Source organism: Myotis lucifugus, unplaced genomic scaffold (genome assembly GCF_000147115.1).
Source record: "Myotis lucifugus unplaced genomic scaffold, Myoluc2.0 scaffold_605, whole genome shotgun sequence".
NCBI lineage: Eukaryota > Metazoa > Chordata > Mammalia > Chiroptera > Vespertilionidae > Myotis > Myotis lucifugus.
In genome coordinates this window covers 100853-113493 of record NW_005871653.1, presented here as the reverse complement: position 1 = coordinate 113493, position 12641 = coordinate 100853, and the positions used below count along the sequence as shown (strand labels likewise).

The 12641-nt window shown below is 53.0% G+C and overlaps 1 protein-coding gene and 1 long non-coding RNA gene across 4 annotated transcripts; one reads left to right on the top strand and one right to left on the bottom strand.

The window, feature by feature from the left end:
- Positions 1 to 4379: 4379 nt before the first annotated feature.
- LOC102436219 (torsin-1B) lies at positions 4380 to 11310 on the bottom strand. Of its 2 annotated transcripts, XM_006104779.3 has the most exons (5): positions 11089 to 11302; positions 9936 to 10201; positions 8465 to 8640; positions 7771 to 7898; positions 4380 to 5592 (listed from the first exon to the last, which is right to left on the bottom strand). In XM_006104779.3, exons 1-5 carry the CDS (start codon positions 11285 to 11287, stop codon positions 5351 to 5353), a joined length of 1011 nt encoding a protein of 336 aa, XP_006104841.1. In that variant the 5' UTR covers positions 11288 to 11302; the 3' UTR covers positions 4380 to 5350. The 2 variants fall into 2 exon arrangements, with proteins under 2 accessions (XP_006104841.1, XP_023601721.1); XM_023745953.1 differs by lacking the exon at positions 4380 to 5592 and having other exon boundaries at positions 7835 to 7957; positions 11089 to 11310.
- Positions 11311 to 11351: 41 nt separating this feature from the next.
- On the top strand, positions 11352 to 12406 carry LOC106694746. 2 transcript variants are annotated; one of them, XR_001345796.2, is made up of 2 exons: positions 11352 to 11467; positions 12127 to 12406. It is a non-coding gene; the product is annotated as an uncharacterized LOC106694746 (long non-coding RNA). The 2 variants fall into 2 exon arrangements; XR_002826742.1 differs by having other exon boundaries at positions 12057 to 12406.
- The last annotated feature ends 235 nt before the right edge of the window (positions 12407 to 12641 follow it).

Sequence of the window (12641 nt, the reverse complement as noted above, 5' to 3'; positions counted from 1 at the left end):
CAGGTGCCGAGTGAGGACAGAGTGTCATCCCAGAATGAACAGCCTGATACACGCAAGGGGCAGTCCCCCCATAATTGGTCTTTAAAAAAATATTGTTATTGGTTTCAGAAAGGAAGGGAGAGGGAGAGAGAAATAGAAACATCAATGATGAGAGAGTATCATCAGTCGGCTGCCTCCTGCACGCCCTCTGCTGGGGATCGAGGCTGCAACCCGGGCATGTGCCCTTGAGCAGAATGAACCCGGGACCCTTCAGTCCACAGGCTGACGCTCTATCCACTGAGCCAAACCAGCCAGGGCTCACAATTAGTCTTGTCAATGCGCAGTGTCCTAGTGCCCATCGTCTGTTGCCCCCACCGGCCCTGTGCCAGGGACATCTGGGCCCACTCATCACCCTCCAGGTCTGCTGACCAGTGAGGATGCTGGCTTTGGCCACACCCACCCATCTACCTGCCCCAGATGCTCTGTGTCTAAGGACGAGTTGGAGTTGTCATTTCCACTGGATGTTTATGATAAAGATTGTACCTGTTTACACGTCTGTGGAGCAGTTCTTCCGTCTCCCAGTTGGGGGTGACCAGGCCTGCAGGGGAGGGCAGTTGGGGGCGACCAGGCCTGCAGGGGGGGACAGTTAGGGGTGACCAGACCTGTAGGGGAGGGCAGTAGGAGCGACCAGGCTGGCAAGGGAGGGCAGTTAGGGGTGACCAGACCAGCAGAGGAGGGCAGTTAGGGGTGACCGGGCCAGCAGGGGAGAGCAGTTAGGGGTGACTGGGCCAGCAGGGGAGAGCAGTTGGGGGTGACCGGGCCAGCAGGGGAGGGCAGTTAGGGGTGACCGGGCCAGCAGGGGAGGGCAGTTAGATGCATCCAGGTAGCAGGGGAGGGCAGTTTCGGGCGATCAGGCTGCCCCGGGGGGGGTGGGGGTGGGGGTTGTCAGTTGGGAGCAATCAGGCTGGCAGGCAGAGTGGTTAGGGGCAATCAGACAGGCTGGCAGGTGAGCGGATAGGAGCCAGTGGTCCCAGATTGGAGAGGGTTTAGGCCAGGCTGAAGGACACCCCTCACCCCTGCACAAATTTTGTGTACCAGGCCACTAGTTTTATAATAAAACTAATTTCTGGACACCGTTGTTTTTTTTACGAATGAGGCAGTTTTATTTACCCAGCACTTGTTATAATGCTTGTTGGCAGCTGCCACCTGCCCTGCGATTCTGTCCAGATCTCTCTGTCCCTGAGGTGTCAATTTTCGGCCCCCATCCTGATCCTTTTCCACCATTTTCAGCCCCTCCAGGGGCTTGGAGGACCCTGAGGGCCACGCTCTTAGAGCCTCTGCTAAAGTGGCTGGGCATGACACCATTTCTCTGTCGTCCTCCATAGAAGCCAATCCCAGTGCTTCCCCGAAGATACAGGTGCCACGCTGTGGAAGCAGCTCATGTGTAGAACCAATTCTCATCGTAGGGAGCAAGCTCATCATGCTTGGCCAGCTTGACAGTGTCCACCCATTGAGGGACTTTCAGCTTTCCGGACTTTTTGAGGAAGGCTGCCAGAGCTCTGACAAACTCCTCCTGGTTCACATCTTTTACAGTAACTCCGGGCATCATGCGGCCTCCGCGCTGCCAGCCAGGGGAAAAGCTCTGGACACAGTTTTAAAGGAGAAAACCCGTCCCCTGTAGGCCTTGTGTGCTTAAGCTATGAATGAAGACCTAGCAGGAGCAGTCCAGGCCGGAATCACATGAACTCTAACCAGAGACCGCGGATCCTAGGACAACCTGGCCACTCGCCCAGCTGCATGGGGCATTGCCGACCATGGGGCTCATGCAGCTCCTGACACCAGCCGTGGAGTCCAAGTCCAGAGACGCCAGGCAGGAGTAGGGAGAACTGCTAACATACCTTGTTACACAATCCGCACATGCGCCTACGAACAGGTGGGGCTCCTGGGGGGTGAGGCCTGAGCAGTGTTCACAGGGACAGGTTTCAGCGGGCACAGACGGGTTGGCAGCCTGGCTGTGGGCTGACATAGGACCCTTTGCCACCCTGGCCCCCTGAGGACGGCTCTACATGCTGGAAAGTTCTAGATGTTGAGCCGACTCTGGCCTGTTGCCAGGTCTCCAGGAGTCACAGATTGGGATCTATCATGCATTTGAAGATGGCAGCACCTGGGGGTCCCCAATTACAGAATACAGAGGGCCCCTGACTCAATTTGGAGTTGTCTTTGTAGATGAGGCTATCTGGGTGGGAGCCCAACAAGGAATGTCCGTCTCCTGGGACTTGAGCACTTCCAACTGAGAAGTGAGGGGTGTGGGGGCAATGATGGGAAGAGGGTTTGCACTTTAGAAAGTCAGCTGGCTCTCCTCAACTCTGGGGAAAGGGCTGGTGTTATCAATTCACTGACAGATAAGAGGCAGGTAAGTGTGATTAAGCTGAGCTCTGGGTTACAACTAGGGTTTCATTTCCAGTTCAGTGGGGAAGACCTGGCAGTTAGGTTTCCTGGTCTGACGTTGGCCTAGCTCAGGTTCAGAATGTCAGCTGAGCGTGGGCCTGCGGGTCCCAGGTTCGATTCCAGTCAAGGGCATATACCTTGGTTGCAAGCTCAGAGGCAACCGATTGATGTGTGTCTCTCACATCGATGTTTCTCTCTCTGTCTCTAAAAATAAAAAATGTCAGCCAGCCAAGTTGCACTTCCCCATGTCTCAAGTCCCTCCACTCGTCTTAGAAAACATTGGAAGTCCAACGATCTTGATACTGTCTCCATCCATGAACTTGATTGGAGTAGAGCCCCTCATCCAGGTTAACATGGTATTTGACTGGGTGTAAGAGCCTGTAAGGTAAATACTGATTCTGTGTGATGCCGCCTGCAAACCACCATGGCCGGGCACACGGAGCCCAACACCCAAGTTGCTGAGCCTTCATTCCAAGCTCAAACTTTTCAGTTACCAAGTACATAAACTAGGGGGAAAATCTGCAAATGACATCTCATATGATGAAATTCTGGCTTTATATTAGAGGCCCGATGCACTAAGATTCATGCAAGAATGGGCGTTCCTTCCCCTGGCTGCCAGCACCGCCTTCACTTCGGCCCAGAGCCGCCTTTCTGCCTTCGTTCTGTCCTGGAGCCACCTTTCTCACGCTGCCCAGATGCCTGGAGCAGCTGGGGCAGTGCAGAATGCCTGCGTTGTCACCATGGTGACGACACAAGTGTCCCGCCCCGCCCCTGACCACTCAGCACCTGCAAACCAACCCGCCATCTTTGATGGGTTAATTTGCATACCCACTGCTGATTGGCTGATGGGCATCATGAAGGTACAGTCAGTTTGCATCTTTCTCTTTTATTAGTGTAGATTCACTGCGTCATCTCAAGCTCCCGTGTACATTGTGTGGGGTGGGGGAGGCTGTTCCATGGTCAACCGTGGCCTTTTCAAGTTACAAACCAGTAATGGTCCCTTCTGACACCACACAGTTATTATTGACGATTCCCTAGGCTGCACTTTACATCCACGTGATTCCTTTTATAACAGGCAGTTTTGACGTGGCCAACATATGCTGAGTTGACTGCATCATTGTAAACCGGGGGTGGGGAAGGTCCAGCCCCAGGGCCATATATGATCCATGAAATCATTTGGTCCGGCCCTACCAAAGCATCAGGGATAAGTTAATTAAGTGTTTGACCAAATATATCAGGCTAATTTTTAAGTTGATAATTCTGTATGGCCCCTGAATGATGTTACAAATATCCAAATGTCCCTTGGCAGAAAAAAGGTTCCTCCAATCTGAGCATTCGTTACCTCACTTTGGCATTTTTAAAGGACAGTATGATCCTCCATAAGGCCTTCCATGTCATAAAAATATTCATTTACCACATCTACGTGAAAAGGCTGCACGTCCTCATTACATCTGTAGGTCCACTGCAACCATGAGCTAAACGCTTCACACGGGCTGGGATCGTCTGATTTCCCAGGGCCCAGGGCCGTCCAGCCTGCACTGCCACAGAGGGCGTCACTATCAGATGACACCCAGGAAAGCCACAACTCCAGGCTGATCAATAATTACTTTGTTCTATAATTGTGACAGTACAGTACCATGCATTTGACAATAAATCATACCCTTCATTTCAGAGTTTCTGATCATAGACAATTATTCCATTAGTGTCCTTCCCATGTTTAAAATGAGCAACGCCCTACATTAGTATTCTCTAACATTCAGAAATACAAACATTATAAAAATATACTCATCCTTGCCCTGGCTGGTCTCGCTCAGTGGATAGAGCCAAACCTGTGGACTGAAGGGTCCCAGGTTTGACTCCGCCCAGGGGGACGTGCCCAGGTTGTAGGCTTGATCCCCAGTGGGGGGGTGGCATGCAGGAGGCAGCTGATCGATGATTCTCTCTTATCATTGATGTTTCTATCTCTCCCTCTCTTTCGCTCTAAAATCAACCAAAAATATATTAAAATATATGTGTGTATGTGTGTGTGTGTATATATATATGTACATATATATATACACACACACATACATACTCATCTTTGAAAACTCCAGTGTTTCTAGTGTAGGATACTTCCTCTTTGGCAATGCAGAGTCTGCAAGCTGACCCCATCTCCACAGAGATGACCGTGTTCTAGGATTTCAAGTGGTTCTGTGGGTTATAGCGAGAGACTGACCTAAGTATAAGCTGTAACAAACATTTCCCCATGGGACCAAGGACTTGAAACCGAAACCCACGCTCTGGTTCCAGTCCGACTAGCGGCGGAGGAAGCTGGTGGTCACCGACGTTCAGAAGTGCCACAGGGAGAGGCGAGCGGGTTCCCCGAGCAGCAGAGCAACAGCCAGGCAGCGATGATCTGTCCGTCTGGCTGCCGCACAGACGAGGACCCCACACGTCCTCCCGCCAGACACAGCCTGCGCCTGAAGGCACCACCATTCTCCACTGAAAATACTTCAAGTCGGGACGCTCTCTGTGAAGAGGGAACCGGAGCGGAAGCCTGATTCCGGCAGGTGACAGCAGTGCTCCCAGCTTGCAGCAGGCCCTGGACTTCAGGAGGGACAGCAGCTTGAGGGCCACAGTCATGGGTCTCACACAGACAGCTGTTTGAAGGCACTTCTGCAAAGTCAGTAGAAGGAGTGGGAGAGAGCGGGTTTTAAAAGTTCATCTTCAACTGCAGCAACAGTTGCATTGCTACCATGTTGCAAAATGACAAGTGCACTTGGCAGATTAGCAGCTCATCAAAAATCAACTCTTAGAAACTTCTAGATTCCAAAAGTCCACAGGTACAAATGTGCAAACCCTAACGACATCTTCAGAATGCTTCTGAAAGGCCGGGCCCTGGCTCCTGAGCTCCCAGCTGCCTCGGACCCTGCTCGGATGGAGCTCACTGGAAATCCAGCCGTGACTGCACAGTCTTGCAGCCCCTGTCGGAGTAGATTTTTTCACCTTTGGGGTAAAACGTCATTTCCTCTGCCACTCTGGTGACAACGTCTTCGTCTATGGCGGAACCACGGGCCTTCATCTCGGCCCGCACACACATCTTCACATGCGTGTACTCCAGGGGCAGGAAGGGGATGAAGTAGTCGATAAGGCTTTTGTCTATCAGTCCGCTGCGCCACAGGCCACCTGCAAAACAGCCCGTCACGGTCACCTGGCGAGCTCGCTGCTCTCACAGGGCCCGTTCTATCCCGACCACAGCACACCTTCGTGTCTTCACCCCTTGAAAGTCTTTTTGTCAAGCGTGCAACAAACCTGATGTAAGGATCGGTTGGCTGCCCCTGCACACTGGCTTCTAGAACATGTCAACCTAAGACATGTCCAGCCCGGCCAGTGGGTGAGCATCAAACTATGAACTAGGAGGTACAGTTCAATTCCAGGTCAGGGCATGTGCCTGGGTTGCAGGCTAGATGCCCCAGGGTGGGGCATGCAGGAGGCAACCAATCAATGATTCTCTCTCATCACTGATGTTTCTACCTCTCTCTCCCTCTATGAAATCAATAAAGATATATTTTTAATAAACACACAACAGAGGAAACATCCAAACCTACAGAGAATTTTTATAAAAATGTATTTTGAGCCAGAGGATGTGCCTAGAAGCATGATCTCAGCAAACTGGAAAAAAAAAAAGCCTCCAGGAAGGACAGCTTTGCAGCTTTTTTTTTTTTTTTAAAGAGCCCTTATTTTTTTAAAAATATATTTTATTAATTTTTTACAGAGAGGAAGGGAAAGGGATAGAGAGTTAGAAACATCGATGAGAGAGAAACATCGATCAGCTGCCTCCTGCACACCCCCTACTGGGGATGTGTCCGAAACCAAGGTACATGCCCTTGGCCGGAATCGAACCTGGGACCCTTCAGTCCGCAGGCCGGCGCTCTACCCACAGAGCCAAACCAGTTAGGGCTTTGCAGCTTCTTTTATGCATTTAGGATTATGGAGGGAAAGTAAGGAAGATGAAATGAAGGTGGGAGAAAGCCAGGCGGGTTGGATTCAGATTAACAGGATTATGGGCTCCCTGAGGGTGGTTACGCCTAGAAAGAGGCTTACTCTAGCAAATCAAGGTGTGTTAAGCTAGATGCTCAGAAACAAGGGACAGGGCTTGCTTAACCCATTGTACGCCAAAAGCATCCTTAGATGCAACCGGCAGACCTTCCCCATACACCACGTGTGTCTATAAAAAAAAATGTTTTCCCTAAGTGGCAGCCCTGACCAACTTTAAAATCATTTTTCGTGCGAATTTTCAGCTGAAAATATTCAAGAACACCTGACTTGGGAGTAATATATTTTTATAATATTCATTGAAAATTGATTTTTTAAATTAAATTTAAAATATCATGGCATGTGGGGATGTTTTCTGTTTTGAACAAGTGGTAGTTAACTGGTTAAGACAAAGATAAGCCTTTCACTAAAGAAGTTACATGCCGCCCAGCTGGCGTGGCTCAGTGGTTGAGCATCGACCTATGAACCAGAAAGTCAGTGCCGGGAGCCAATTCCAGCATATCAGCAGGGCTGAATCATCTGGGGATGGCTGAGGGCATTTCCCCAAACCTGAAAAGGATGCATAAAATGATTGCTTGCTGCCAGACAGCTGAGGGCATTTCAATCTACATGTTATTGCCCCCTACTGGCCAAACACCTGAACAGCCGTAGGCAATTCCTCCAATCTGACAATGGATTCTGTATATACTAAACCTGGCCTTTGATGTATATCTACTTTGCCTTAGGACAATTTGTGTTAATAAAAAGCAAGGGGTCCTGAGACAAGGGAGAACTTAGTTCCTTAAGCTAAGTCTCCTCTGGCCCCCAAATGCCTTCCAAAATTATGTTTCATCTCTGGACTCTTTAATCATTTACACACAGTGCCTACTCCAGATTCCAGAATGCTTCTAGATGCTGGATTAAGACCACTGGCAAGTCAGGGTTCGATTCCCGGTCAGGGCACGTGCCCATGTTTCAGGTCCGATCCCCAGTGTGGGGTGTGCAAGAAGCAGCCGATCAATGATTATTTCTCATCATTGATGTTTCCATCTCTCTCTCCCTCTCCCTCTCTCTCTGAAGTCAATAAAAATATATAATAAAAAAAAAATAAAGTTACATGTCTGGGGTGTGCTCCCAATCAGCGCCTTCCCAGTTAGGAATTTATAATCAGATCACCCTGTGAGATTACCTTTCATAGAACCCCTGAGAAACACCCTGAGAAAGCCCCTGGCCCGGCAAAGCCCCGGAGGCGAGCGGGTCCTGCGGCCTCTGTGAAAGGCTTGGGGGAGAGGACTGCTGGCAGGTGCAGGGCTGCCCCTGGAGACTCACTGTGCTTGTTGTTGAAGACTCCCACCGACAGCGCGTGCTCCAGGTCTTTCAGCTGGATGTCCTCCCTCTTCCTTCCCGCCCGCCAGAACTCCAGGGCCGTCTTCGTGATGAGGTCTCCGCCTGCGTTGCTGAGTTTGCCCAAGAAACAAAGATTAAAACCACATACTAAGACTTCTGTGCCTAGGGGCTGGGGGAGATAGAAGAGGGTAACGGGGGGATAAATGATGAGGGAGGGAGACTTGACTTGGGGTGGTGAACACACTACAATATACAGATGATGTTATAGAATTGTACCCTGAAGCCTGTAACATTTTATTAACCAATGTCTCCCCAATAAATTCCATGAAAAAAAAAAAAGACTTCTGTGTCTAATGAGGAAACACACCTGCTAGACAAAACACAGTGTCTGCCCTACAATCTTTGTTTAGAACCTGCTACCTAACGCCACCACTTTATGTAGAAACATGTGCAGTAATGAAATCGCCTGTTAGCAGCCATATTGAATTCATCTTCTTCTGCCCCCTCTGTGCCACCCTGATACCAGCAACAGGACAGCAAAGGAAATCAGGAAGTCACTCTTGCCAGGCTGGCACTTCTGTTCCTGGGAAACAGGATGCTGATGGTCGCCGGACCTCATTCCAGCCCCGGGAGGGCGAGGGGCAAGTGTGTCCCTGAGAAACCACTTCCCACTAACCTGAGGAAGATGAAGATGGCCTTCCGGTACGACACGCCATCAACCTGCTCATAGTAGTCCAGAAACGGCTTGATGGCGTCGATGACCCCGGGGTGCAGTTTATCCATCTCATCAAATATGAACACGGAGCTTGCACAGGCACTCACGTTACCCCGAATCCACCTCTGTAACTGGTCCTAGACCATCCAGAAAAGAAATAGGACGGGGAGGCTCAAAGGCTGGGCCAAGGGGTACAGAAGTGCTTCCCTATCCCTCGTGCTCTCAAAGGGGAAAACCACAACTCTCTGGGGTTTCACAAAGAACTCTTAGCAACTGTACCCTAACGTCCCTTCGCTGGGGAACAGCTTTTCCAAAACGTTACCTATTAAAAGTGGAAACGAGCAGAGATTTTTTCCTAACTCAAATGACGTGCTAAATGTCACTTTTTAAGGAACAGGATACATGAATGCTTATCAATTCACTGTTAACCAACCCACAGCCTTCCTCTCATTGTGGACCAAAATCTCAGCCTCAGCAGGCACACTGAGGAACAGGAGCTGGAGGAAGACTCGCAGTGCCGAGGGCAATGCCTTTTCCTGGTGCCGCCAACAAAGGACCAGATGACACTTCACAAAAAGCATTTGTTCCCAGGCTTTCTTGAAACAAACAAAAAGACACCCAAGCAGCAGGCCCTCTATGGAGCAAGCAGCCTTTCCCATCTCCCTCCCGTGTGGCATAGACCCACTTTCACTTCCTTGCTCAGTCCAGTTTCTGTTTCTGACTCCAGTCCCCACCTACCAGTAGGAACATTGACTCTTACGAGGATGACACTCACTGAAACGAGAACCTGACCAGACAACTCCCTATAAGCACATGTGGAAAGAACATCTCAAAAGGAGACGTGGTGTTAAGGTTCAGCCGTCTGAGGCTTTCACTGGAAGAAGGAAAGCAACGCCAAGGACTTGAGGGCTGGGAGGAGCAGGGGGAGTGCAGGCGGGAGAGGAGGAAACACGCCCTCTGGTCTGGGAGATGCAAGGCAAGCCCGCACCATGGGTGGGAGCCTTAGCCAGCCATTCCCAGCAAATCGTGCATCCTTCCAGACCACCCACCTTAACCAGGGCCGGGAAGGGAAGGCTGAGCGTGCTCATTCACTGCAGAAACTGGCTACCCTGCGACCTGGAGGTCAGCAGATTTGGGTTCCAGTTTCTGATTTGCTACCAGGTCACAAAGATTGTAAGCAGCAAGTCACCGCACCCCTCTAGCCTCCATCTTTTAACGGAAATATCATCTACGCCACTGTATTATTTTGGAATCAAGCGAGGAAGAAGTTGTAGGAGAGCCCTGCAAATGGCCAAGCGTTTCGGTGTGTGAGTGTCCTTAACTCAGCGGGGCCTGGGGCTATTGCAGCGGGCAGAGAAGCAGCAGAGGCTGGAGTGAGAAAACAGGCGGCCCAGACGAGTGGCGGGTGGACGGGATAGCAGGGTTCCCTTGCCTGGTACAGCTTTATGTGCTGCTCGTGAGGGAAGTGCAGAGTCGACACAAACAGGTGGACAAAGTAACTCTTCAGGCCTTTTGCATGAAGATTTTCAGCCACAATTTGGCTCACAAAATTCTTGCCTGTGCCAGCCGAGCCATGCAAGGAAAGAGTCAGTGGTTTCTTGGGATTGTTGTTGCTCCTGAAGCCAGTCAGCGCCTTGAGAATCACCTCTGTGGCCAGATGCTGCCCAAACAGCTTCTCCTCCAAATCCAGCTTGAGGGCTGCAGGATCCAGCCCAGAACAGAGAGAGAAAGGCACGTTAAACCTGCACAGGCAAGGCGGCCTCGTCCCAGCCGGCCAGAGAGGTGCCAGGGCACGGGGCCCAGCAGGGTCTCTGCCAGACCCCAGGCTGGACCTGCGGCGGAACACGGGCTGCAGTCACACGGCGCCACTTGCAGGGAAATCACTAGATGGACGAGTGTCCTCAACACTCCGGCTCTGACACGCAGGCCACACGTGTCCCTTCATCCAAGGACTAGCCCTCTCTCGACTGAGCTGCACGCTTTCCCCGCCACCCCCGCTGGCTTGTCAGAACGCCCGGGCCAGATGTGGGCAGCCTGGGTGGAGGCCTCACACACGCAAACCACTGAAGGTTCAGGTGACTCAGAAGGGCTGACCAGCTGCTTTCGGTTTCTTCCCGCTGTGATCCCAGGGGTCACAACGCCGACACGGGGGCGTGGACAGGAAAGGGACCACGTACTGACCTTAACCAGGTCAGCGAGGCCGGCATGGCAGCCCCTACAGACTCACAGTTCTTCACAGGTTTGAATGTTCTTCCCTGAACACCTTCTCCCGCCTCCCGGATCTATCACCAGCGAACTTCACGGGACCCCCTTCCGTCTGCCCCTCTGACTCTGATGCAGAAAATAAGCGGCAAAGCTGCCACTCTCCGGAGCATTTCTCAAGCCGGTGGGATTTTGCTTCGCGGGAATTGTCGGTTTGTCTCAAACACATTCGTAAGGATCCTGACAAGCGTGGACGCTCCTGATGTCGACAAGAGGCGCGGCTCCCAGGGCTGGGGTCCCGACCGAGGCCCCACCGCCCTCTGCCTCCCCCACCTCGGGGCCGGCCTTCACGCTCCTCCACGCCCACCCGCCGACCCGCCTACCGGTCGCGTTGAGCGGCCGCTGCTTGCCGCAGCACTCGGCGAAGCGACAGTACAGGTCCCGGTAGGAGAGGTAGCCGGTGATGACCGACGCGGCCCCGATGGCGATGCCCACGCTGATGGGCTCGATCGCCGCCACCGCCTGCGCCGCCAGCAGCAGCCACAGCGCCGCGCCGCTCCCGAGCCGCCCCGCCGCCCGCATCGCCCCGCACCGACCGGCTCTCAGCTTCCACTGTCTCGGCGCCGCCCGCGCGGCGGCCCAGGGACCGGCCGGACTTCCGCGTGCGTCACTTCCGCCGCACAGGCCCGCCCACCCCGGATGTCCGGCTCTGCGCCGCCATCTGTGAGTGGCAGGCGAGGTGTCCGGCGGCTCTTCGCTGGGGTAAACCCCGCGCCTGGCGCCCTTCCGGGTTTGTTTTTTTCGCGTCCCCCGTTGGCCCCCGCCGTCCCCTGGAGCCTCAGTGAGCGGGTCCCCCGTCAGGCCCTTCGGGTCCCCCCACCGCCTTTCTCCCCGAAGCGACTCCGTTCCCGCTGCGGTTGGGCGGGCCCCTGGCGTGCTGGGGGGGTGGCGGCGGGGGAGCGGGGTCCGTCCTCGGGGTTTCTGGCCGCGGAGGACTGCGGGGGAGGCGGGCGAGGGACCCCGGCCGCCCTGGGCGGAGGGCGAGCACCGGCCGCGGGGAGGAGGCTCCCGTCTGAACTGAGAATTCGAGTTCGCCAGGTGCCGAGTGAGGACAGAGTGTCATCCCAGAATGAACAGCCTGATACACGCACGGGGCAGTCCCCCATAATTGGTCTTTTTTTAAAAAATATTGTTATTGGTTTCTGAAAGGAAGGGAGAGGGAGAGAGAAATAGAAACATCAATGATGAGAGAGTATCATCAGTCGGCTGCCTCCTGCACGCCCTCTGCTGGGGATCGAGGCTGCAACCCGGGCATGTGCCCTTGAGCAGAATCGAACCCGGGACCCTTCAGTCCACAGGCTGACGCTCTATCCACCGAGCCAAACCAGCCAGGGCTCACAATTGGTCTTGTCAGTGCGCAGTGTCCTAGTGCCCATCGTCTGTTGCCCCCACCGGCCCTGTGCCAGGGACATCTGGGCCCACTCATCACCCTCCAGGTCTGCTGACCAGTGAGGATGTCTGCCTTTGGCCACACCCACCCATCTACCTGCCCCAGATGCTCTGTGTCTAAGGACGAATTGGAGTTGTCATTTCCACTGGATGTTTACGATAAAGATCGGACCTGTTTACACGTCTGTGGAGCAGCTCTTCCGTCTCCCAACTATACAGTAAACTTTAGTGTCACCCTGTGGGGTTCCCGTGTGTCCTGAGCCTTTTTGGATGGAACCACCGTCCTCCAGCCCTGTCTGAGGGCTTTGTCCTGGGCCTGCCAGGTCCCGAGCCGTGTCCCATAAAATTCTCTGATGTGAAAAAAAGAAGCAGCAGCAGCAGAAGACAGAGTGGCCCATGAAAATGTAAAAAATGTTGAGTGACCGAGGATCCCATGGTCGAGGGGTGTAGGCCTCAGAGGCAGGAGCTGCCACCCCTGCCCCCCTTG

Bases quoted from the DNA above. Each gene is read 5' to 3' on its own strand.
- LOC102436219 (XM_006104779.3), bottom strand. From the start codon at position 11,287: ATGCGGGCGGCGGGGCGGCTCGGGAGCGGCGCGGCGCTGTGGCTGCTG. The intron at 8,641-9,935 runs GCAAGGGAACCC...TGGATGGTCTAG, and splicing joins AGCACATAAAGCTGTACCAG to GACCAGTTACAGAGGTGGAT. The intron at 5,593-7,770 runs GTGAGTCTCCAG...GCTGTTTTGCAG, and splicing joins AGTCTTCAACAACAAGCACA to GTGGCCTGTGGCGCAGCGGA.